We start from the raw sequence: 21,928 nt of genomic DNA on the forward strand, positions 1-21,928 counted from the left end.
GTGCCACTCCTGCTAAAGCCTACTTAGTGCCAAGTGCGTTGAGTCACTTCGTTCTTGCCCGTAGTATATGGTCTGTTTCCAGCCTCATCGTTCGCAGGTGATACGCGCAGATTAAAACCGAAACGGGAAACATCCATTAAGAGGAGACGTAAGATCATCGACCAAGACATCCAGGCATAACAGCTACGACATGAGCACCAAAACGCAACACTGAACGCTTAGAGCGTGACCGGGACGCAGCCAGCGGAAACGCCGCCACCCTGCAGAGCATCATGTAAGCCCAGAATCCCATAGAATCAACCACTGAACACTCACGATGTTGTTGTTCTTGCAGCACACCGTGTTAGTCGTGCAAGCGTTGCCCGACCCGACAGCGACCATGTCGATCGGCGAACACTTCAGCCCAAGCTCCACGTTTGTGTTCTGCAGCGTTGCACCGATCGCCGCCAGGATCGCAGAACCGGCAGCAGAGTTTGCCTAGAAAAACCCATCGTTCAACATTACGCACCCGGACAGCAAACGACGGCACTCACGCTCTCCAGGCTCTCGCAGCACTGGACCGGGCCAGTGTTGCACTTGGTCGCCGCAGCGAGGGCGGCGAACGCGATGGTAGAGACGACGGCGAGGCGGGCGAACATGGCGATCAGCGAGGGGCGGAAGGTGAGAGCGAGAGTCGAAAGTCGAAGGGCGGCTGAAGCTGGTGCTGAAGTCTTACCGCGTCCCAGGGAGGCTTATATACGTTCTGCTGGCGGTCAGCGCGCTGACACCCCAGCGCACCTTGACGGCTAGCATTTCGCTGTGCGAGTAGGTCAGTGAGTCGAGCCAAGCGTCGGAGCGGAGCGCGCACTTACCCGTGTCTTCCCAGCTGCCGGGGCGGGCGCGACGCGACGCGAGTGTCAGAATGAATTGCTTCACATGATCGCGTACGGGCTAGCGTCGCTCGGCACGCTCCTCCCCGCCTCCTGCTACCTCTCTGAGATCATCAACTCCCGCGTCGCCTTCACCGTCCAGCTCCAGCTCTGGGCCCTTCCCTTGCTTGTCGCGCCCTACACCTTCAGCGCGCAGACGAGCCAGTGGGTGTACTTTGCCATCGTCTCGCTCATCAACGGATTCCCGAACGTGCGCCCGGTGCGGGTCGCGTGGGCGCCGACAAACTCGTCCGGGGTCGGGATGCGGACGGTGTCTGCGTCGCTGTACAACATTTTCGTGCAGGCGGGCGGAATCATCGCGGTGCGGAGCGCGTCAAAGGCGTCTGGGAAACGCGCGCTGACCAATGTACATTCTCTTCCAGGCAAATATCTACTGGGAAGACCACAACATAGGTCGCCTCCGAGCCCAAGTTCGGTTTGCGCTCCGGATCCCTGCGGTTGCTCACGACCTCCTTTCGTTCTGGGAAGCCTCTCTGTGAGTGGCCTAGCGCACCGATGGCATGCGCGTGCGTACACGTACTTAGGCTGACACCGCCGTGCAGACAAACCCGGGAACCGGTGATGATCATCGCCCTCTAGTTGTCCGCCTGTGCATTCTAAGGCACGATCGACTAGGTCTGGAACGGGTAGACGAAAGAGGTACGTGGGCGTGCGGGGTGTTTTTATTTGTGCCAGGGTGGTGCTGACGCGCGCGCGTGGGGGTGTGCAGGGGCAGCAGCGCTACCTAGAAACTACGAGGGACGAGGTGCGTGGTAAGTATGACCGTCGTGTGTTATGCGCGCCGTTCACGTCTGGCTTTGAGCCTTTGGCGTACTATCGGGCGGCTAGTAAACGGCGCTTCTCTGTGAGAGCCGGGCGACGAGGATTGGGCGCCTGCGATCGCGCCGGCGCGGTTCGCGCGTGTTGCTCCTGGCCACATCACGGACAGTACTCAGTACTCAGTCGCTATATGGTGAGCTGCTCGCATCGTGTAACCCCTCTCAGTTGACGAGACGAATATCCACAGTCATGGCCACCGTGGACACCTTTCCCTTTCCCGCCTTCGCGGGCTCCATCCCTGCTGCCGATCGTGCTTCACTCTCAGGACTCTCGGACGCTGCCATTCGCAAATGGGTTGTCGCCAAGGCAAAGGAGTACCGCGAGATCGCACTGTCTCTGCTATCTCTTCACAACTCAATCGCCCCGATCCACCGAGCTTTGCCAACGGAACTCCTCTCTGAAGTTCTTTCATACTGCTGGGACGACATGCGCAGTGTGCGCCTCATGCATGTCTGCCGCCTCTGGCGCGCGGTAGCCCTCAAGACCCCGCAACTGTGGGCAGAAGCCGCCGCAGCTCCGGGTACCCAATTCACATTCAACAAGGCCAGGATACACGCGCAGTGCCAAGACCTGGAGGAGAACCGCATCTCGTTTGCGGCCACCGCGATAGAACTCTCGTCTCCGGCACCGCTGCGCCTCAAGATCCATTTTCTCCCCAACGCCTTATCCCAGACACTCTCATCGCACACCTCCCGACTCGTCGATTTGTTTGTCCGCCTCAAAAGCGTCGCCCAGCTCAAGTCTCTGTGCGCACTTCTTGCCAACGGTGTTTACAACCTCAACGTCCTCGGTATCGCGTTTCCCGGATATACAGGGATGAACCGAGAGTGGCTGGTTCCGGGAACCAGAACCCACTACGACGACATCGACGAGCAGGGCGACCAACGGAACCTCTCCAAGGAACTCACCAAATGGAGCTCGGATGTTCAAGGCCAGATCGTGGACACTCCTCGTCTTCAGACGCTCCGATGCGTTCCGATCGATCTCGTGTCTCACTTTGCTTGCCCCACCGTACGCGACATGTGCATCACGGATATCACGGACCTCTATTATCCAAGCGAAGGCTTGATCTACAATGCGAAGTCTCAGCGACGTGTTAACGTCGAGATCGTGAGTGTTCGCCCACGTCGCGTGTTTGCTTTGCTGACGCGCGAGCACTCACACAGGCAAAAATCGCTCGCTCTGTCTTCTTGGCCGAGGCGAGGACTCTCTGTTCAGCCACACCTCGCATGCTGCTGCTGGACACCTCGACGAGGGTCCTGGAAGACGACAACCGCGGCCCCGGTGGGCACCAGCGCACCCGCCCTGACCTCTCCATCTACTTCAACACCGAGCGCACTCAGGAGCTGCCGGCTGCGAAGACACCCGACGAGTCCGAGTCGGAAGACGATGCAGAGGCCTGCGATCAACTCGGCGATAGCTCACAGACTCCGACTCGTGCCGAAGCCATGAACGAATTCGCTGGTGCAACGTCGTACGCCGACATCGTCGTTCCTATGCAAGCGAAGACATCCCACGACCACGCAGCCTTCCGGTTCCAAAGTCACACTGGCGGGGTGGCACGATGTTACAGCGAGAACGGGTGTCAGTCTCTAACCCAGATCACCGAGTACTGCTCCGCAATTCTCGGACGACAGCACCGCACCCATTTGTACGCGGCGTACGTCTGCCGCAACAAGGCTCGACTCCTCTTCGTCGATCGCGAACGCTGCTACATCTCGGAACAGTTCGTGTACGGCACACGCGAAGATCAGACACTGCATCGCTTCTTCTGGCGTCTCGCGCGCATGGATCGTCGGCAACTCGCCGGTGACTCTGGCCGACGGTGAAGACGAGCGGCGGCTGCTCGCGCACGCACGGGGCATGAAGACGGCCGATCCGCAACGGGCTCTGCTTCTCCGTGCTCTGTGTCGTGATCCGGAGAACACCGACAAATTGGTCTCCACACAGTGGCCACTCCAGCGCATGACGGTCGGAAGCGAGACGTATGTGGTTGGGTGTCCGATCATCCAGACCTGTGCGCTGTACGGGCCCGCGCCACGAGTGTTCCACGGCTTCCATGTCGAGCAGGACGGCTCGATCAAGGGTTACGCTATCAAGGACTATTGGCGACCCGACCACGAGGAGATGGAGCACGAGCACAAGGTCTACGATAGGCTGAAAGAGGCGAAGGTCACCAACATCCCCAGCTGCGTTTATGGCGGCGACGTCGTGGTCGACGGTCAAACCCAGCGCACGAAGAATGGGCGCCTCGTTCCTTACGTCCACTACCGCATCGTCCTCGAGAAGATGTTCGAACCTCTTTTAGAGTTCGAGAACTTCCGCGAGCTTTCGGGGTTCGTGTTGAACGCCATGACCGGTGCGTTCTGCCGTTGATGACGTCGCTTGTCGAATGACTCATCTCATATTTCACTTTGTAGCACACGAGCAGGCGTGGTGTGGCAAAGCCGAAACACTCCATCGCCAGATCGGCACGAACAGCATCGTCATCCTGTCCGAGCTTGACGACGCCACCCAGCAGATCACGCGAACGGCGTTCCTGAGTGACTGGGAGCTTTCGAGGACCAAGACGCAGATGAAGAACGCTGCAGCACCTCGGATTGGGACGGTAGTAAGTGTCGCACATCCGTACGACGACTGGTGTCGCGCTCACATCCGCCCTCTTAGGGACCCTGGTACTTCCGATCGAGCCTGTCGTTGCAGTATCCCTTGTCCCGCCCGTATCGACTGAGCGATGAAATTGAGGCGTTCGTACACGTCTTTGAGTACCTAGTCCTACGATTCCACGTGACGCAACACACCTATCGTCAAAACTCGTATAGGGGCCTACAACGCACCGTTGAGGACGTCTACGCCGCCTACAACCTCCATGACGGTCTTTACATGGGAGGGGCCCGGAAATTCGACAACATGACCCAACCACGACTCTGGCTCAAGCCTGTCAACAACGCTACCTTGTACGATATTCTCGAGAAGATCGCCACAGTAACGAGTCAACACTATTCGACGATTGATTACCGTGTGTACTTCGAACGTTATGGCCTCAAACCGCCTGGCGACGCGTCCTCCGACCAACCTACCGTCATCTCCGCCGATACTTGACCAGCTCCGGGTTGACGTCGTCTGGGCCATAGAGCCGTCCTCGAAGGAGTGGTCGACGCCCTGGTAGAAGCAGGTGTGCTTCATGATGTCGAAGTGCTTCATGATCCCGTCCCACTGCTAGCCGGATTGAGTGTTGTGTCGGAGCGCGAACTCAGCGGTCATGAATCTCGGCACACCCACGCGAGCACTCACGATGTGGAGCACATTGTTGTGGATTGTGAGCGGCGCGGCGCTGACAAGTGTGCTCTGGGGTCGTGCAGCCAAAGACCGGCTGGCGGGACGCATCTAAAGGTTAGGCGCCGATTTCGCGTGATGGAAGTGTCGAGCGTACCTTGCTCGGGAATTGGAGCGTCCCGGGAGCGTATCCAAACCCTCAACAATCCCGCCCTGGAGGAGGAAAGACGGGCACTCACCAGTTCAATAGTAGATCGACTTGCCGGACCTGCGGGCGTCGCGTGATGGTCAATACTTCAGTGCCCCGTTCGAGTTCGCAATGAAAAACCCGTGCGTGCTCGTCGCGCGGTGCTCAACGTGGATCCGGTTGTTCCCGTAAAGCTTGTTCTCCTGCGGGACCCCTTGCGCGTCGCGCGACTGCATCGTACGCGTGAAGTTGTGCATCGGCAGGCGGAACGTGTCGGTGTGAGGCTCCCCGATTTCATAGAGGTTCGCGTTTGCGGGCAGGTCGGTCTTTACGTGCATGTACTGAGACTCGAATATGAGGGGCTGCGAGGCGACAGAGGTTTGTACTTCGGAGCCTGTCTACTAGGCCGCAGGCGAGGTATATGGAGAACGCGTGAAGGGCGACGCCGTGCAGTTGAAGCGGATGCTGGTTGTGGTCGGGTCGGTGCTCGCGTCTGCCGTTGAGCCAGGGAGCACGGAATCCGGGAATTCGTATCGCTCGTTCGAGGGTTTTGTGATTTTGAGGTGGATCCAATTGTCTAGACTGAGGTGTCAGCAAAGACTAGGCTTGTGCAGCAGCAGAAGATGTCGTGAAACAGGGGAAGAGGACACGCATAGCACTCGCACGGTTTTGACGTCGCGACGAGCACGGCTGTCTCGCGCCCCAAGGGAACCCAGATAGAATGTAGAAACAGACTCACCGTTCTCATACGTGACCTCCAACTTGAGCGCCGCGATGTATCACATTGCACGCCGTACCCGCGAGGACGAGGTCTGCCGTGAGCGCATTCCGCTGCGTGACGACGTTGTCCGTAGCGTACCCAGGTCACGCGTCGAGCACCGCTGGGGAGTCGGCCAAAGTTGTGGCACGCACCACCGCCCGGGCGACGAGCTGCGCGAGGAGCGCGTCGCGGGTCTTCATGCTGAGAGCGTCGTGCGAGTCGAAGAGTGGGACGTGGAAGCTCGGTGGAGCAGTTGAGCTCTCCTCCATCATATACGGACGTCGCCCGACGCCATCAACCGCGCGGCGACGCGGCTCGGAGACGACGCGGAGGCGAAGCATCTGAAGATCCGACCCCCGTGGGACAGTGTTCATGCAAAAAGGAAGCCAGTGCGGTGGGTAGGCGACGTCGAGCCCAAGGCACGAGCATCTACTTACGCCCTGGCCGTAGGCAGAATGATGGAGGAGGAGGAGGAAGGTCAACGGCCCGGCGGCATGCACCGACGTCGGAAGCGCCCAAAGTGCAACACACGCGACCGCGGCCCGCAGTGTACGGTTCAAATTTCACATGTTCAAGGCTGGTCAACATGTTCACATTCTCTTTCTCTCCACGAAGCGTAGAAGTACAATGATCACGATCTTTACAACGCCAGCGGCCAGACCGTCTCCCTCACGTCGTCCTCTGCTTAGGCTTGTTAGCCTGCACAGATTCGGCCCCGGCGGGCCGCTTACCGGGGTCGATCACGCCACCGTTCTGGTCGAACCCGGGAACGGCGATGTTCGCCGCCCGGAAAAAGTCGCGGTACTCGGTGGGTTTCGCGTTCTCCCCGCCCCACCGCTTGATGTCCGCATAGTCCTTGAAGATCGCCATGAGCTCTTGGTGGGAGCTGAGCGGCCCGTCCTCTAGGGGGTCTCGACGCAAGCCGATTGTCGCCTCCGCGACTCCGTCGGCGGGGGCGACGGAAGGTTGGTCCGAGGACACGTCGCCAGAAGCCTCCTTAGCAGGGTTGCTGCCGTAAAGTTCCTGTTACGGTCGCGGAGCGCGGGAGCGCGGAGGTCGGGCGAGTCGGAGACGAGCGGAAAGGCGGGATGGATTAGAGGACGCGCTTGACCTCGGAGAGGCTCGCGGTAGCGGGGAGACGGGAAGGAGAGGCGACGGGGAGGAGCCAGGAGGCAATCGCGTAGCGATACAGTGAAGCGGGCGCGAGAATATAAGTGATGCAAGGTAACCAGTGGCGGACGATCGTATGCTGGGCGTCCGTAGCGGGTGCGCGCCGAAGCTCGTAACCAGACAGGCGGAGCAGGCCATAACACACCCCCACGAGCGAGGCGCGGTACACGAAGGCGGAGAAGGTGCGGTAAGGTACGGTAACAAACGTACGGTCGGTCAGAATATCGAAGAGCGCGCAGGATAGAGAGAATACAAAAACATCGGGGCGCACGAGGGTTCGGAGCAGGCAACGGGTCGAGAGCGGCAGGCGTACACTGCGCGAGACACCCCCATACTAAGGGCGACGCGGGGACAAGTGCAGCAGCGCGCGCGTCATCGACGACGGCGTCGGGTTCAGCGGAGGAGGCGGGCGCGCGGCGACGAGCGCGAGCGATCATGCAGCGTCGCGCGAGCGGTGGGCGGCATGGGTCGTCATCGTCCTCGGGATCGCGGGCTTCTGCAACAGCAGTCCGGCGGGCTCGGGTTCGGTCGGTTCGGTTCGGTCGGTCGGTCGGTCGGTCGTCGGTCGGGTGCGGGATCGCGCGAGCAGCCTCACGGGGAGGGTCACGGGGAGTGGGGACGAGGCAGCGGGATCCGAAGCGCGCAGGTCGGAACGCGGATCGGGAGTGGAGTCGGGGCGGATCGAGGGAGTTCGGGTTCAGGCTCGGGGCGCGGTCGAATGCGGGCGGGTCCGCACAGGCTGGTCTTCGGCACTCGGGGCAGAGCAACGGCTCGCGGCGAGGCTTCGAGGTCGTGGGTCGTGGGTCGCGGGGCGTTTTCGCTCTTGATGCTCAGGCGCCGGAGCAGAGCGCGAAATGCGGGAGAGGGTTCGGGATGGTCGGCTCACCAGCGCGAGGGACAGCGCGGTGCAGGGTGCTCGGATTGCCCTCCGAGTAGGGACACGCGATTGTGTTACGGTCGCGGAGCGCGGGAGCGCGGAGGTCGGGCGAGTCGGAGACGAGCGGAAAGGCGGGATGGATTAGAGGACGCGCTTGACCTCGGAGAGGCTCGCGGTAGCGGGGAGACGGGAAGGAGAGGCGACGGGGAGGAGCCAGGAGGCAATCGCGTAGCGATACAGTGAAGCGGGCGCGAGAATATAAGTGATGCAAGGTAACCAGTGGCGGACGATCGTATGCTGGGCGTCCGTAGCGGGTGCGCGCCGAAGCTCGTAACCAGACAGGCGGAGCAGGCCATAACAGTTCCCAGTACATATCGTCGTCAATCTTCGAATAGTGTCGACTGGTTACTGTGGCGATCTCATTGAGGATATCGGATAGGGTTTTGTTGCCTCTGGGTTTGAGCCAGGATTCTGGGAGCTTCATGTTTTTGAACTTCTCGATCCCGCCCGTGTAAAGACCGTCACTGCCGGGGGCGCAGGCGGCGTAGGTACCGTCAGCGGCGGTTTTCAGCACCTCGTAAAACCCTTCCTTCTGGGTGTATTGCGTCATGTGGAATCGCAGGACGAGATACTCGAAGACGTGTACGAACGCCTCGACTTCATCGCTCAGTCGATACGGGCGGGATAAGGGATACTTCAACGACAGACTCGACCGGAAGTACCAGGGTCCCTAAGAGGTCAGATGTGAGCGCGACAGCAAACGTCATACAAATGTACGACACCTACCACCACCCCACGTTGCCGAGGGGCTTTCGCATTTTTGATTTGGGTTTTAGTTTTCGACAGCTCCCAGTCACTGAGGAACGCGGTTCGCGTGATCTGCTGGGTGGCGTCGTCAAACTCGGAGAGGATGACGATGCTGTTCGTGCTGATTTGACGATGGAGTGTTTCTACTTCGCTGCACCACGCCTGCTCGTGTGCTACGAATAGAATATGAGACGAATCGTTCTAGAAGCGACGTCATTGACGGCAGAACGCACCGGCCATAGCGGTCAGCATGAAGCCCGGCAGCTCGTAGAAGTTCTTGAAGTCTAAAAGAGATTGGAACATCTTCTCGAGGACGATGCGGTAGTGGACGCAAGCAACATGGTGCTCATTCGTCGTGCGCTGGACCTCGCCGTCGACCGCGACGTCGCCGCCATAAACACAGTTGGGGATGTAGGGGACATTCTTCTCTTTCAGCCGACCGTACACCTTGTGCTCGAGCTCGATCTCGTTGATGTCGGGTCGCCAATAGTCCTTGATAGTGTAGTAGCCCTTGATCGAGCTGTCCTTCTCGATGCGGAAAGCATGAAAGACTCGCGGCGCGGGTCCGTACAGCGAAGAGGTCCGGATGATCGGACGCCCAACCAAATACGTGTCCGTTCCGACCGTCATGCGCTGAAGCGGCCACTGGGTGGACACCGATTTGTCGGTGTTCTCCCGATCACGACACAGAGCGTGGAGAAGCAGATCCCGTTGCGGATCGGCCATATTCATGCCCCGTGCGTGCGCGAGCAGCTGCTTCTTATCTCCAGGGTTGGCCAGAGTCACCGAAGGATCGAAACCGAGTTGCTGACGATCCATGCTCGCAAGCTGCCAAAAGAATCGATGCAGCGTCCACTCGTCGCGTGTGCCATATACGAACGCTTCCGAGATGTGGCAGCCTTCGCGATCGACAAAGAGTAGTCGGGCCTGGTTGCGGAAGACGTATACCGCGAACAGATGGGTGCGATGCTGTCGTCCCAAGATCGCGGAGCAGTACTCGGTGATCTGGGCTAGAGGCTGACGTCCATTGTCGCTGTCACTTCGTGCCACCTCCTCGGAAGAACGAGCTTTGCGACCCTCGAACCAGAAAGCTGCTTTGTCCTGCGACGTCTTCACTTCTAGAGGGACGACGATGTCGGCGTACGACGTTATACCAGCGAATTTCTCCGCACGAGTGGTCTTGGTTGGCTTCTTGTGAGGTTTAGCACGCAGCATGTCACCAGTGCGCTCGCTGTTAAAGTAAATTGAAAGGTCAGGGCAGGTGTGCTGATGCACACCGGCGCCGCTGTCGTCTACCAGGGATGACTTCGAGGTGTCCAGCAGCACCATGGTAGGATTCTCCGAATAGCGACAAATTTTTCCTTCGATCTCGAAGACAGATTTAGCCATTTTCGCCTATGCGAGTGCTTACACATCAGAAGGGCAGAACCACGACATGGTTGAACACTCACGATCTCGGAGTTGATATGCCACTCCGGTTTTGTATCGTCAGTGGTCGAGCCAAGCTTGTTTGAATAGTAGAATCCATCCAAGACCTCCGGTGGCGGTTCCATCTCGGGGACGTATTTCTCAAAGAACCTTTTGATGTCTATCTCCTTCATGTTGTCTGACTGCGACGGAGGAGTAGCAGGTTGCTCAGTACTAGCAGTGGGAGGAGGAGGCTGACGCACGTAGCAGTGTACGTACTATTAGAAATCCCGTGATCATCCTTCATTGGCGCACGCCGCAGGCGTCTGAAAAGATTCCTGCCCTCGGAGTCGAACCAGGGCACCTCTCGGAAGTTCACGCATAAATATCGGCCCAGCGTAGACCGCTGGGCTAATTTCACTTGTTACTTTCTGTTAGAAGCGTTATTATGATACTGCAGCGACAGGCTCGACCGGAAGTACCAGCCTGGTCCCTAAGAGGTTATATTTGAGCGTCACAGAGGACTTCGTACGGATGTGCGACACTTACTACCGCCCCGTGTTGCCGAGGGCCTGTCGCAGTGTCCATCTGCGTCTTGGTCCTCGACAGCTCCCAATCACTGAGTAACGCGGTTCGCTTGGTCTTCCCATCCTCAAACTCGGAGAGAATGACGATGCTGGTCGTACTGATTTGACGATGGAGTGTTGGTGCGTTCGACCACGCCTCCTCGTGTGCTACAAATAGAACACGAGCCACATCGTTCCAGAAGCGACGAGATCAACGGCAGAACGCACCTGTCATGGCGTTCAACATGAACTCTGACAGCTCGAGGAAATCCTTGAACTCCAGCAGAGGCTCGAGCATATTCTCGAGGACGATACGGTAGTGAACGAGGCTCCCATTCTCCGTGCGCTGGGCCTCACCGTCGACTTCGACGTCTCCGCCATAAACGCAGCTGGGGATGTAGGGGACATTCTTCTCTTTCAGCCGATCGTAGACCTTGTGCTCGAGCTCGATCTCCTCGTGGTCGGGTCGCCAATAGTCCTTGATAGTGTAACCCTTGATCGAACCGTCCTGCTCGACATGGAAGCCGTGGAACACTCGCGGCGCGGGTCCGTACAACGCACCAGTCTGGATGATAGGACGCCCAACCACATACGTCTTCGTTCCGACCGTCATGCGCTGGAGTGGCCACTGCGAGGAGACTGATTCGTGGGTCTCGGTCTTCGGATCACGACACAGAGCCCGGAGAAGAAGAGCCCGTTGCGGATCGGCCGTCTTCATGCCCTGTGCGTGCGCGAGCAGCCTCTTCTCGTCTTCACCGTCGGCCAGAGCAACGGACGGATCGAAACCGAGTTGCTGACGATCCATGCGCGCGAGTCGCCAGAAGAAGCGATGCATGGTCTGATCTTCGCGTGTGCCGTACACGAATTGTTCCGAGATGTAGCAGCGCTCGCGATCGACAAAGAGCAGCCGGGCCTTGTCGCGGCAGATGTACACCGCGTACAGATGGGTGAGGTGCTGTCGTCCTAGAATCGCAGAGCAGTACTCGGTGATTTGCTCTAGAGATTGACACCCTTTCTCGCTGTAACGGCGTGCCACCCCGCCAGTGTGACTTTGGAACCGGAAGGCTGCGTGGTCGTGGGATGTCTTCACTTGTATAGGAACGACGATGTCTGCGTACGACGTTGCACCGATGAATTCTTTCATGGTCTCGGCGCGAGTCGGAGTCTGTGAGCTGTCGCCGAGTTCGTCGCAGGCATCGGACTCGTCGGGTGGGTTCGCGGCCAGTAGTTCGTGAGTGCGCTCAGTGTTGAAGTAGATGGAGAGGTCAGGGTGCCGGGTGCGCTGGTGCCCACCGGCGCCGAGGCTGTCGGCTTCCAGGAACCTCGTCGAGGTATCTAGGAGCAGCATGCGAGGTTTAGCTGAACAGCGAGTCCTCGCCTCGGCCAAGAAGACAGAGCGAGCGATTTTTGCCTGTGTGAGCACGCATCAGCAAAGCAAACACGCGACGTGGGCGAACACTCACGATCTCGACGTTGACACGTCGCTGAGATTTCACATTGTAGATCAAGCCTTCGCTTGGATAATAGAGGTCCGTGATGTCCGTTGGAAGCTCCTCTCCAGGCATGGATCTTCGCAAGAACGTTTCCGCGGAGATCTCCTTCATGGCGAATTGTATTTTTTGCATCTATACCATGGTAGGATCCTGAGTCACGGTGTGTTACATGGCAGTAGCAAGCGGGACTCACCGTACGACGTCTAAAATCCGAAGTAGATTGTATATAGATGAAGTCGCGCAATTTTTGGATGTGTTGAGAGTGACGAGGGAGCCTCAAGGCCTGAAGGCCGAGCAGATATCGTGGTGAGAAACAACCTCAAGAAGCGCCGGCGTGCGTCCTGTAACCTGCAGACGCCCATCGCCATAGGCCCGGGAAGTGCATACGCCATCCAGTGGTGTGCAGTAATGCGTCACACTCCACCCCACCTGCCCAGACTGCTTTTTATGAGCCTGCGCGCCGATAACATCGATTAGGTGTGCAGTCTCTCCGCGTCCTGCATGTCCGGCTCAACCTCTCCGCCTCTTCTGCCCACGTGTTCATGAAGAAACGAAAATGGGTGTGAATAGTATATATATGGAATGGGCAAGTATAAGAACTGTCGTACGCAATCTGGAGCCCGACTCAGTCGTGGGGGCGAAAGCCTCCGCCCGTCGTTGTCCTCGTTCGCGCAGGGCAGGGCCATACGGCCGCTCTGGAACCACACCCGGTAAGGAGAGCGGGGTGGCACATTGCACGTACGTTCCTCGGGCAGATGGACAGATTCCCGTGCGGGGCGGAGGTTGCAACCTTGGGTGGGGGTTGGAGTTTGAACACCGAACTCGGAGACACCTCTGGTGACACAGAATCACGGAGCGGCGCGGATCCTGGAGGCGGCGGCGTTGAGCATGATCCCCAGGCTCGACCCGTCCGCGCACCTGTGGCCATCCCCGTCGCGAGTCGATATTCGCATATTCGTCTGCCGCGTGCGCAGGCGGCAGCGGCACGTCGGGCTTAGGACTGGGGTAGTGGTTTCCGTCGTCCTCCGGCGCGGGTCGTGTTGAGTTGTGCCGCCGTCTTCTTGCGCAGTAGGTGGATGTTGGGTGTTCAAGCATTGAAGGGCAGTGACGTGGGTGGGCAATCATGGATGCACGCAACGCTGTCTGCGGTGGAGGCAGGGGTAAGCAAGCGGCGAGAGCGGCAGAAGGCACAGATCCATCGTCAGCGTTGCCAGAGCCACAAGGACCGCGACGGGGTTGATCGCCTCTCCGGACACAGCTGGACTCGGAGGCCAAGAGGGGCCCACCGTGACGGACGCCAAACTTGTGAGCGCGAAGGCGAGCGGCCTCATTCATCTGCGCATTCGCGAACGACGGCGGGGTGGTATGTAAGAGAACAGCAATGCGCCTGGCGGTTTGCCGGGGAGTGTTGCCCGGGCTGTTCCAGACTGGCACTATGCGAGAATTCAGAGGGGGGTACGCTCAAAGGCCTGAAAACAAAGACAGAACAAGCCTCTATCATTTTCCCTTGGCTCAAGGGAAAGGGAAGTGGACGGTGGATCGGGGAATTCGCATAGATAGAGTCTGAGATGGGTGGAAAACTCACCGAAAGCGTCATGAATGCATTCCCTAACGCCCATAGTCATCCAGAAATGTCCAAAAATGACCTATATTCTTGTACGGCGCATATACGGGTGCAGGGGCGAGACGTTGAGGTAGTGGGTAAGGGGATAGGGGAGCGGGGCCATCCTGGAGATGTGGAAGACGGACTCCTGGTGCAGGTGCAGTCCAGCAGGGGATGAGAGGAAGGAGGCAGTTGGACCATGTTCGTCTTCTTTCTTGCTCGGGTTCGAGCGAGGACAAGGAGGAGAGGTCGGAGGAAATGGGAGGAAGGAAGACAAGGGAGTCACGCCTGAACGCGGCACATGCCACCGGCGCTTCTGGTGGGTACTTCTCACCACGACCTTTGCGTCCCGACTCCCTGCCAACATTCGAATATTCACCTTCAGCCTCACTCAGCACTATCAGCACATACAAAATCTACACGAATCAATCTCTGCGTAAGCACCTTCCGGTTGAAGGCATCGCACAGTGAGTCCCGCTTGCTACTGCCATGTAACACACCGTGACTGAGGATCCGCGTACCGTAATATAGATGCAAAAAATGCAATTCACCATGGAGGAGATCCCGGCCGAGACGTTCTTGCGAAGACTCATGCCTGGAGAGGATCTTCCGATGGATATTACGGACCTCTACCATCCAAGCGAAGGCTCGATCCGCAATATGAAGTCTCGGCGACGTGTCAACGTCGAGATCGTGAGTGTTCACCCATGTCACATCTCTGCTTCGCTGATGTGTACTAGCACAGGCGAAAATAGCTCGCTCAGTCTTCCTGGCCGAGGCGAGGACTCGCTGTTCGGCTAAGCCTCGCATGCTGCTCCTAGATACCTCGACGAGGTTCCTGGAAGACGACAGCCTCGGCGCCGGTGGGCACCAGCGCACCCACCCTGACCTCTCCATCTACTTCAACACTGAGCGCACTCACGAACTACTGGCCGCGAACCCACCCGACGAGTCCGATGCCTGCGACGAACTCGGCGACAGCTCACAGACTCCGACTCGCGCCGAGACCATGAAAGAATTCATCGGTGCAACGTCGTACGCAGACATCGTCGTCCCTATACAAGTGAAGACATCCCACGACCACGCAGCCTTCCGGTTCCAAAGTCACACTGGCGGGGTGGCACGCCGTTACAGCGAGAAAGGGTGTCAATCTCTAGAGCAAATCACCGAGTACTGCTCTGCGATTCTAGGACGACAGCACCGCACCCATCTGTACGCGGTGTACATCCGCCGCGACAAGGCCCGGCTGCTCTTTGTCGATCGCGAGCGCTGCTACGTCTCGGAACAGTTCGTATACGGCACACGCGAAGATCAGACATTGCATCGCTTCTTCTGGCGGCTCGCGCGCATGGATCGTCAGCAACTCGGTTTCGATCCGTCGGTGATTCTGGCCGACCGTGAAGACGAGAAGAGGCTGCTCGCGCACGCACGGGGCATGAAGACGGCCGATCCGCAACGGGCTCTTCTGCTCCGCGCTCTGTGTCGTGATCCGAAGACCGAGACCCACGAATCAGTCTACACGCAGTGGCCACTCCAGCGCATGACGGTCGGAAGCGAGACGTATGTGGTTGGGCGTCCTATCATCCAGACCTGTGCGCTCTACGGACCCGCGCCGCGGGTGTTCCACGCTTTCCGCATCGAGCAGGACGGCTCGATCAGGGCTTACACTTTCAAGGACTACTGGCGACTCGACCACGAGAAGATGGTGCTCGAGCACAAGGTGTACGATAGGCTGAAGGAGGCTCAGGTCGCCAACATCCCCACCTGCGTTTATGGCGGCGATGTCGTGGTCGATAGCGAGGTGCAGCGCACGGAGAATGGAAGCCTCGTTCACTACCGTATCGTCCTTGAGAATATGCTCGAACCTCTTTTAGAGTTCGAGAACTTCCGCGAACTTTCGGGGTTCATGTTAAACGCCATGACCGGTGCGTCCCACCGCTGATGACGCCGCTTGTCGACCGACGCGCCTCATGTTTCACTTTGTAGCACACGAGCAGGCGTGGTGTGGCAAAGCCAAAACACTCCATCGTCAGATCGGCACGAATAGCATCCTCATCCTCTCCGAGTTTGACGACGCCACCCAGCAGATCACGCGAACGGCGCTCCTCGGTGACTGGGAGCTGTCGAAGACCAAAACGCAGATGGACAACGCGACGGGCCCTCGGCAACGTGCGGTAGTGGTAGGTGTCACATATTTGTACGACAACTGCTGTCGCGCTCACATCCGACCTCTTAGGGGCCCTGGTACTTCCGGTCGAGCTTGTCGTTGAAGTATCCCATATACCGTCCGTATCGACTGAGCGATGAAGTCGAGGCGTTCGTACACGTCTTTCAGTATCTCGTCCTGCGATTCCACGTGACGGAATACACTGCCAGTCAAAAGGAATCGTATACGCGGCTCCAAGCCATCGTCAATATGGTCTACGCTGATTTCCACATCGGCCAGGACAATCTTTACAGGGGTGGGGACCAGAAGTTCATAAGAATGGCCCACCAACAACCCTGGCTCGACCCTATGAACAACGAGACCATGTACGATATCCTCATGAGGATCGCCAAAATATCCAGTAAACACTATTCGACGATTAATGGCCGTGCATGCAACAATCGTTATGGCGGCGGCGGCGGGCCCTCCGACCAACCCGTTGCCGCTCCAGACGACTTCGAGGAAGAGGAAGAGGAAGAGGAAGAGCTTCTTAACGAAGACGGGCCGCTCAGCACTCACAAGGCCCTCAAGGAGATCTTCCAGCACTATGCGGACATCCAGCATTGGGACGAGAAAGACGCGACATACAAGGATGACGACTTCTTCTGGGCGGCAGGGATCGTTCCATTGGACGAGAACGGTTTGGTGATCTATGGGCCCCTCGCCAGGTCCGACAGCAGTGGCTCCGAACCGGCGAGGAAAAAGCATAAGATGTAGCTGAGTCTGCACGTTGACGGCGATTGGAGGCGATCTTCGTTGTACTTATACGCTTTTTCGAGATGAAGTGGATTCGAATCGACCATGCTAGCTGACCGGTGAAACATGTGTGAGCCTGGCGATGGCGGCGCGTGCGCGTGCGGATATCGTGACCGCACGCTCTGGGTCGCGCTTCCTGTGGAAGTGGACCCTTGGATGCGTTATACCAGAGAGCTCGCTCTCATATAAGCAATCACACACTTCCTTGCTGCGCAGACGCCGGATGAAGACTCCGCCAGGCGCTGCAGGTACGCCATAAGTATGGGCGAGCGATCCCGCGCGCAGCCCGCGCAGAGTCTGCACAAGCCTCCCGTCGATTTGGTCCCGGCCCCCGCCCCACGTGTGGGCTTCCGGCAAAGCAAGCGAATGCGTCGTCGCGACTCGTGTGTGCGTGAAACGCGATGTTTGTCCTCGATGATATTACATTTTGCTCAAAGCACCCCATTGTTCGACGTTCTACCACTCTCTCCCTCTCCAAAGTACGCCTGTAAGCCGACCCCCAATATCAGCACTCGCATGTAACAGAAGACCGCAATGTACTTACTCACAGCGGCGTTTGGGGACCTCCCGATGCCTCCGAGGCTGAAAGTGAGCAAGGCCCCATCAGCACCACAAGCGGCGAGACAGAGTCGAAGCCAGAAAAACGCACGCGAAGTTGAGCGGCCACGACGAAAAGCAGAACGAGTAGCGGCTGGTCTCGGCACAGTGCGTCGAGAGCGCCTCGAGGTCGAAGAACTCTCCGATGGGCATTCCCCGGCTGCAGTGGAGTCGCGTGAGCACACATAGCGCGCGCGCACTCGGACGGGCGGACGTACCCGAGGAGCGTCTGGTGCAGGTGCGGGACGCCTTTGGGGGCCGGCCAATGCTGCGCCGTCGTCGTCAGCGACCGCATCCCACACAGACAGACAGAGCCGAGAGGCTGCACACAGGAGACGCACCTCGAGCTCTGCATGTCCGACGCGACCACCGCGAAGTGGTTGCTCCCTGCTCGATGCCCGCGCTGCCTGCATCGGATCAGCATCCTCCCCGCCAGCTCTCGCGGGGCACGCCGGAGGACTCACAAGTTCTCGGGTCGGTCCTACATCGAGTCGGGCTTGTCCCGCGACGCTCCGTCCCTTGTAGGGCGGCATGAAGCCCGCGCGGATGAGGAGGACGTCCCGTGGCGGCAGGACGTGCCCTGTGCCACCTGCGCACACGCGAGCAGGTCCGCGAGCGGGATCGGGTGCGTAGTAAATAGCTGGACTGGAGCTTGCTAAGCTTGTCGGTGTAGGGCTTGACCATGTCGAGAAGCACGCCGCGGCCACAAATCCCGTGCTGGGCCCAGTTTATCGCGAGCGGGTGCGCTATCAGTGCATGGGCGACGATGGGGACGAGGAGCGAGGAGATGGAACGGAGGAGAAGACGCACTGTACTTGATCAGCTCCGGGTTGACGTCGTCGGGGCCCCTGATGTCGAGGGAGCCGTCCTTGAAGAAGGGGCGGTCGACACCCTGGGCCGTTGGCGGGATGATGGAGGAGGAAGAGGAAGCCTGTGCGAAGACGGGGCGCGTATGCGGCACAAACATCGGAAGCGCCCAAATTGCAACGGTCACCGCCGCGCCGGGTCGCACACAGTCGACTGGTCAACAAGTTCACATTCTCTTTATCTCCACGAAGCGTACAAGTACAACGATCACTGTCTTTACAACGCCAGGCCATCTCCCTTAGGCCGTCCTCTGCTTCTTGTTCGCCGGTTCGGAGCCACCAGATTCAGCCCCAGCGGGCCGCTTAGGGTCTATCACGAAACCGTTCTCGTCCATCGGGATGATCCCCGCCGCCCGGAAGAAGTCGGGACCCTTCGCGTCGTCTGACACCGTCACGGTTTTCCCGTCAGGCTGCACCTTCTCCGACTTGCGCCAGTTCTCGTGGTCCGCATATTTCCCGAAGATCTCCTTGAGGCCCTTGTGAGTGCTGAGCGGCCCGTCTTCGTTAAGGAGCGCGACGTCGTCGGGGGTGGCAACGGGTTGGTTGGGGGGCGCGCCGCCGCGGCCATAACGATTGTTGTATTCACGGCCATCAATCGTCGAATAGTGTTTACTTGATACTGTGGCGATGCTCAGGAGGATATCGTACAGGGTCTGGTTGTTCATAGGGTCGAGCCAGGGTTTCGGGTAGCCCATTCTTATGAACTTCTCGTCCCCACCCGTGTAACTGAGATTGTTCTTGCCGATTTTGAAATCAGCGTAGACCATTTTAACGATGTCTTGCAGCCGCTTATACGATTCCTTTTCATCGGCAGTGTATTGCGTCACGTGGAATCGTAGGACGAGATACTGGAAGACGTGTACGAACGCCTCGACTTCATCGCTTAGTCGATATGGGCGGAGTAAAGGGAACTGCAGTGAAAGGCTCGACCGGAAGTACCAGGGTCCCTAAGAGGGCGGATGTGAGCACGACAGCAGTTGTCGTACAAATGTGTGACACCTACCACTACCGCACGTTGCCGAGGGCCCGTCGCATTGTCCATCAGGGTTTTGGTCTTCGACAGCTCCCAGTCACCGAGGAGCGCCGTTCGCGTGATCTGCTGGGTGGCGTCGTCAAACTCGGAGAGGATGAGGATGCTATTCGTGCCGATCTGACGATGGAGTGTTTTGGCTTGCCGCACCAGCCTGTTCATGGCTGCAAAGTGAACATGAGATGAGACATTCGACAAAGCGGGTCATCAACGGCGAACGCACCAGTCATAGCGTTCAACATGAACCCGAAAGCTCGTGGAAGTTCTCAAATTCCAAAAGAGGCTGGAGTAAACCCTCGAGGACGATTCGGTAGTGAACAAGTCCCTCATCCTTCGTGCGCTGGACCTTGCCGTTGACTTCGACGTCGCCGCCATAAACGCAAGTGGGGATGTTGGTGACCTTCGCCTCTTTCAGCCGATCGTAGACCTTGTGCTCGAGCTCGATCTCCTCGTGGTCGGGTCGCCAATAGTCCTTGATAGTGTAACCCTTGATCGAGCCGTCCTGCTCGACATGGAAGGCGTGGAAGAGTCGCGGTGCGGGTCCGTGGAGCGCAGAGGTCTGGATGATCGGACGCCCAACCACATACGTCTCGCTTCCGACCGTCATGCGCTGGAGTGGCCACTGCGTGGAGACTGATTCGTAGGTCTCGGTCTTCGGATCACGACACAGAGCGCGGAGAATCAGAGCCCGTTGCGGATCGGCCGTCTTCATGCCCTGTGCGTGCTTGAACAGCTTCTTCTCTTCACCGTCGGCCAGAGTCACCGACGAATCGAAACCGAGTTGCTGATGATTCATGTGCGCGAGCCGCCAGAAGAAGCAATGCAGTGTTTGATTTGCGTGTCCGACGTACGTGAGCTGTTTAGAGATGTGGCAACCTTCGCGATCGACGAAGAGAAGCCGCGCCTGGTTGTGGCAGACGTACGCCGCGAACAGATGGGTGCGATGCTGTCGTCCTAGAATTGCGGAGCAGTACTCGGTGATTTGGGCTAGAGCTTTACGCCCCAATTCAGTGTTATCTCGTGTGATCCGATCGGAAGGATCTTTGTTAGCTTGGAGCACAGTGAACGCTGCGCCGTCCTGTGATTTCTTCACTTCCAGAACAACAACGATGTCGGCGTATGACGTTTTGCTGATGAATCTTGCCGCTGTATCGGCGTGATTCTGTGTCTGTGGGTCGTTTTGCGCCTTAGCTAGCTTCGGTTTCTGTCCATCAAACAGACGAAGTTCGTTACGGGTGCGGTTGGTGTCGAAGTAGATGGAGAGGTCAGGGCGTGTGCTCTGATGCAAGCTGCCGCCACCGCCATCTTCCAGGTATGACGCCGAGGTGTCCATCAGCAACATCGGAAGATTATTGGTTACATCCTTGAGGACGCTTTCAGCAATCTTCGCCTATTTAAGTGTTTAAGCATCGCCGAGCAAAGCATGGATAAGACGTGGTGGAACACTCACGATCTCGTAGCTGATTGCCCGCTCCAGCATTGAGTCGGAGATTGACTGTGGAGAGTAGAACTTCACACTGATATCCTGTCGGATGTCCTCCCCAGGAGCGTGCAGCTCGAAGAATTCTTTGATCGGTATCTCCTTCATGGCGTCAGGGCCGATCGCTGTTTGTGCTGCTATTATGTGTCTGCGTAAGCCGCCTGTGATGTCGCCTGGGATGTAGACACCTAGGCCGTAGGAATCTACTCCTGGCTTCGGAGGCGTTGCTTGTAAATCAAGGGGTGGGTTTTGCGGAGGAGTGGCGGGTTGCTCAGTGGCAGTGGGAGGAGGAGGCTGAGGAGCGTCGGTTACGGTGTCGAGCATGGCAGTAGCGAGTGGAACTTACTGTACGACGTCTGAAATCCGGGGGGCTTATATAGCGATGGGATCGCGCAGTGTCTCTGTGTGTTGAAAATGGCGAGGGAGCCTCAAGGTTGGTAGGGGCGCAGAGGTCGCGGTGAGAGACAACCTGAAGAAGCGCCGGTGTGCTGCCCTCTCGAGCGCTAGCTCTCTCTCTCTCTCTCTCTCTCCGCTACGGCTGCGCAATGGCGCTCTCCGCGCGCTGATGTGAACACACCTGCATAAGCTCACACCATGCCAACGCAGATGCTACTACCTCCGGTATTCTGGCTACATCGGCATCAGAGACACGTCTGGGTGTGCGAGCACCTGCGAAGGTACGCTCTCCATTTGCCAGCGGGCGTCCACCATGATTCTGAACTTCTGAAGGCGACTTGGGTCCCGGTTAGCCAGGAGACGCCTCGATCCGCGTAGTAGTAGCCCTGGCAGCGACGCGGCGTATCAGCAGAGCACCTACGGGCAGAGCCCCATATCGCAATCTAAAGGAGTCGTATGCGCAACACTACAATCGAACCGTGATTCGAGACCGGCCAACCCGCACAGCGGAGACATACCCCGCATGCTACGCGAGAACGACGAGACCGATCGGAACACCTCCAGTGGTGCATCAGAATGCAAGCTAGCACGTTTCGTCTACGACTCTACACCCCGTCAAGACGGAGAGGTCTGGTCCGTGCGCATACATCCACAATTGTCTCAAACTCACAGGAGCTCGTCGTCGCGTCGCACCGCCGCCGGG

At 58.3% G+C, this 21,928-nt stretch overlaps 8 protein-coding genes across 8 annotated transcripts; 3 read left to right on the top strand and 5 right to left on the bottom strand.

Moving 5' to 3' along the window:
- Positions 1-218: 218 nt before the first annotated feature.
- Positions 219-638, bottom strand: BXZ73DRAFT_107568 (fungal hydrophobin; the record flags this gene model as incomplete). Its single annotated transcript, XM_048016948.1, has 3 exons — positions 219-260; positions 316-477; positions 534-638. 3 exons carry the CDS (start codon positions 636-638, stop codon positions 219-221), a joined length of 309 nt encoding a protein of 102 aa, XP_047871738.1.
- A 277-nt stretch (positions 639-915) lies between these two features.
- BXZ73DRAFT_107569 (uncharacterized protein) lies at positions 916-1,508 on the top strand (the record flags this gene model as incomplete). Its single annotated transcript, XM_048016949.1, has 3 exons — positions 916-1,230; positions 1,292-1,404; positions 1,472-1,508. The coding sequence occupies 3 exons, from the start codon at positions 916-918 to the stop codon at positions 1,506-1,508; spliced, it is 465 nt and encodes a 154-aa protein (XP_047871739.1).
- A 429-nt stretch (positions 1,509-1,937) lies between these two features.
- Positions 1,938-4,850, top strand: BXZ73DRAFT_82429 (uncharacterized protein; the record flags this gene model as incomplete). Its single annotated transcript, XM_048023709.1, is given in 5 exon segments — positions 1,938-2,858; positions 2,915-3,408; positions 3,428-4,107; positions 4,169-4,359; positions 4,416-4,850. 5 exon segments carry the CDS (start codon positions 1,938-1,940, stop codon positions 4,848-4,850), a joined length of 2,721 nt encoding a protein of 906 aa, XP_047871740.1.
- Positions 4,851-5,327: 477 nt separating this feature from the next.
- Positions 5,328-5,798, bottom strand: BXZ73DRAFT_26205 (uncharacterized protein; the record flags this gene model as incomplete). Its single annotated transcript, XM_048017730.1, has 2 exons — positions 5,328-5,605; positions 5,642-5,798. Coding segments are annotated over 2 exons (435 nt in total), but the record flags the coding sequence as incomplete, so codon positions are not given.
- Positions 5,799-6,611: 813 nt separating this feature from the next.
- Positions 6,612-12,402, bottom strand: BXZ73DRAFT_107572 (uncharacterized protein; the record flags this gene model as incomplete). The annotated part of the gene is made up of 9 exons (XM_048016950.1): positions 6,612-6,652; positions 6,703-6,994; positions 8,428-8,748; positions 8,805-8,998; positions 9,059-10,220; positions 10,277-10,435; positions 10,782-10,966; positions 11,027-12,209; positions 12,262-12,402. The coding sequence occupies 9 exons, from the start codon at positions 12,400-12,402 to the stop codon at positions 6,612-6,614; spliced, it is 3,678 nt and encodes a 1,225-aa protein (XP_047871742.1).
- A 2,044-nt stretch (positions 12,403-14,446) lies between these two features.
- On the top strand, positions 14,447-16,817 carry BXZ73DRAFT_107573 (uncharacterized protein; the record flags this gene model as incomplete). The annotated part of the gene is made up of 4 exons (XM_048016951.1): positions 14,447-14,587; positions 14,640-15,819; positions 15,881-16,074; positions 16,131-16,817. The coding sequence occupies 4 exons, from the start codon at positions 14,447-14,449 to the stop codon at positions 16,815-16,817; spliced, it is 2,202 nt and encodes a 733-aa protein (XP_047871743.1).
- A 470-nt stretch (positions 16,818-17,287) lies between these two features.
- BXZ73DRAFT_107574 (uncharacterized protein) lies at positions 17,288-18,420 on the bottom strand (the record flags this gene model as incomplete). Its single annotated transcript, XM_048016952.1, has 7 exons — positions 17,288-17,341; positions 17,405-17,438; positions 17,506-17,613; positions 17,672-17,721; positions 17,795-17,860; positions 17,918-18,042; positions 18,264-18,420. The coding sequence occupies 7 exons, from the start codon at positions 18,418-18,420 to the stop codon at positions 17,288-17,290; spliced, it is 594 nt and encodes a 197-aa protein (XP_047871744.1).
- A 138-nt stretch (positions 18,421-18,558) lies between these two features.
- Positions 18,559-20,682, bottom strand: BXZ73DRAFT_56444 (uncharacterized protein; the record flags this gene model as incomplete). The annotated part of the gene is made up of 3 exons (XM_048021480.1): positions 18,559-19,266; positions 19,323-19,513; positions 19,596-20,682. 3 exons carry the CDS (start codon positions 20,680-20,682, stop codon positions 18,559-18,561), a joined length of 1,986 nt encoding a protein of 661 aa, XP_047871745.1.
- Between the last annotated feature and the right edge of the window lie 1,246 nt (positions 20,683-21,928).

This window comes from Epithele typhae, assembly GCF_022376455.1.
Source record: "Epithele typhae strain CBS 203.58 chromosome Unknown BXZ73scaffold_115, whole genome shotgun sequence".
NCBI classification, from domain to species: Eukaryota; Fungi; Basidiomycota; class Agaricomycetes; order Polyporales; family Epitheliaceae; genus Epithele; species Epithele typhae.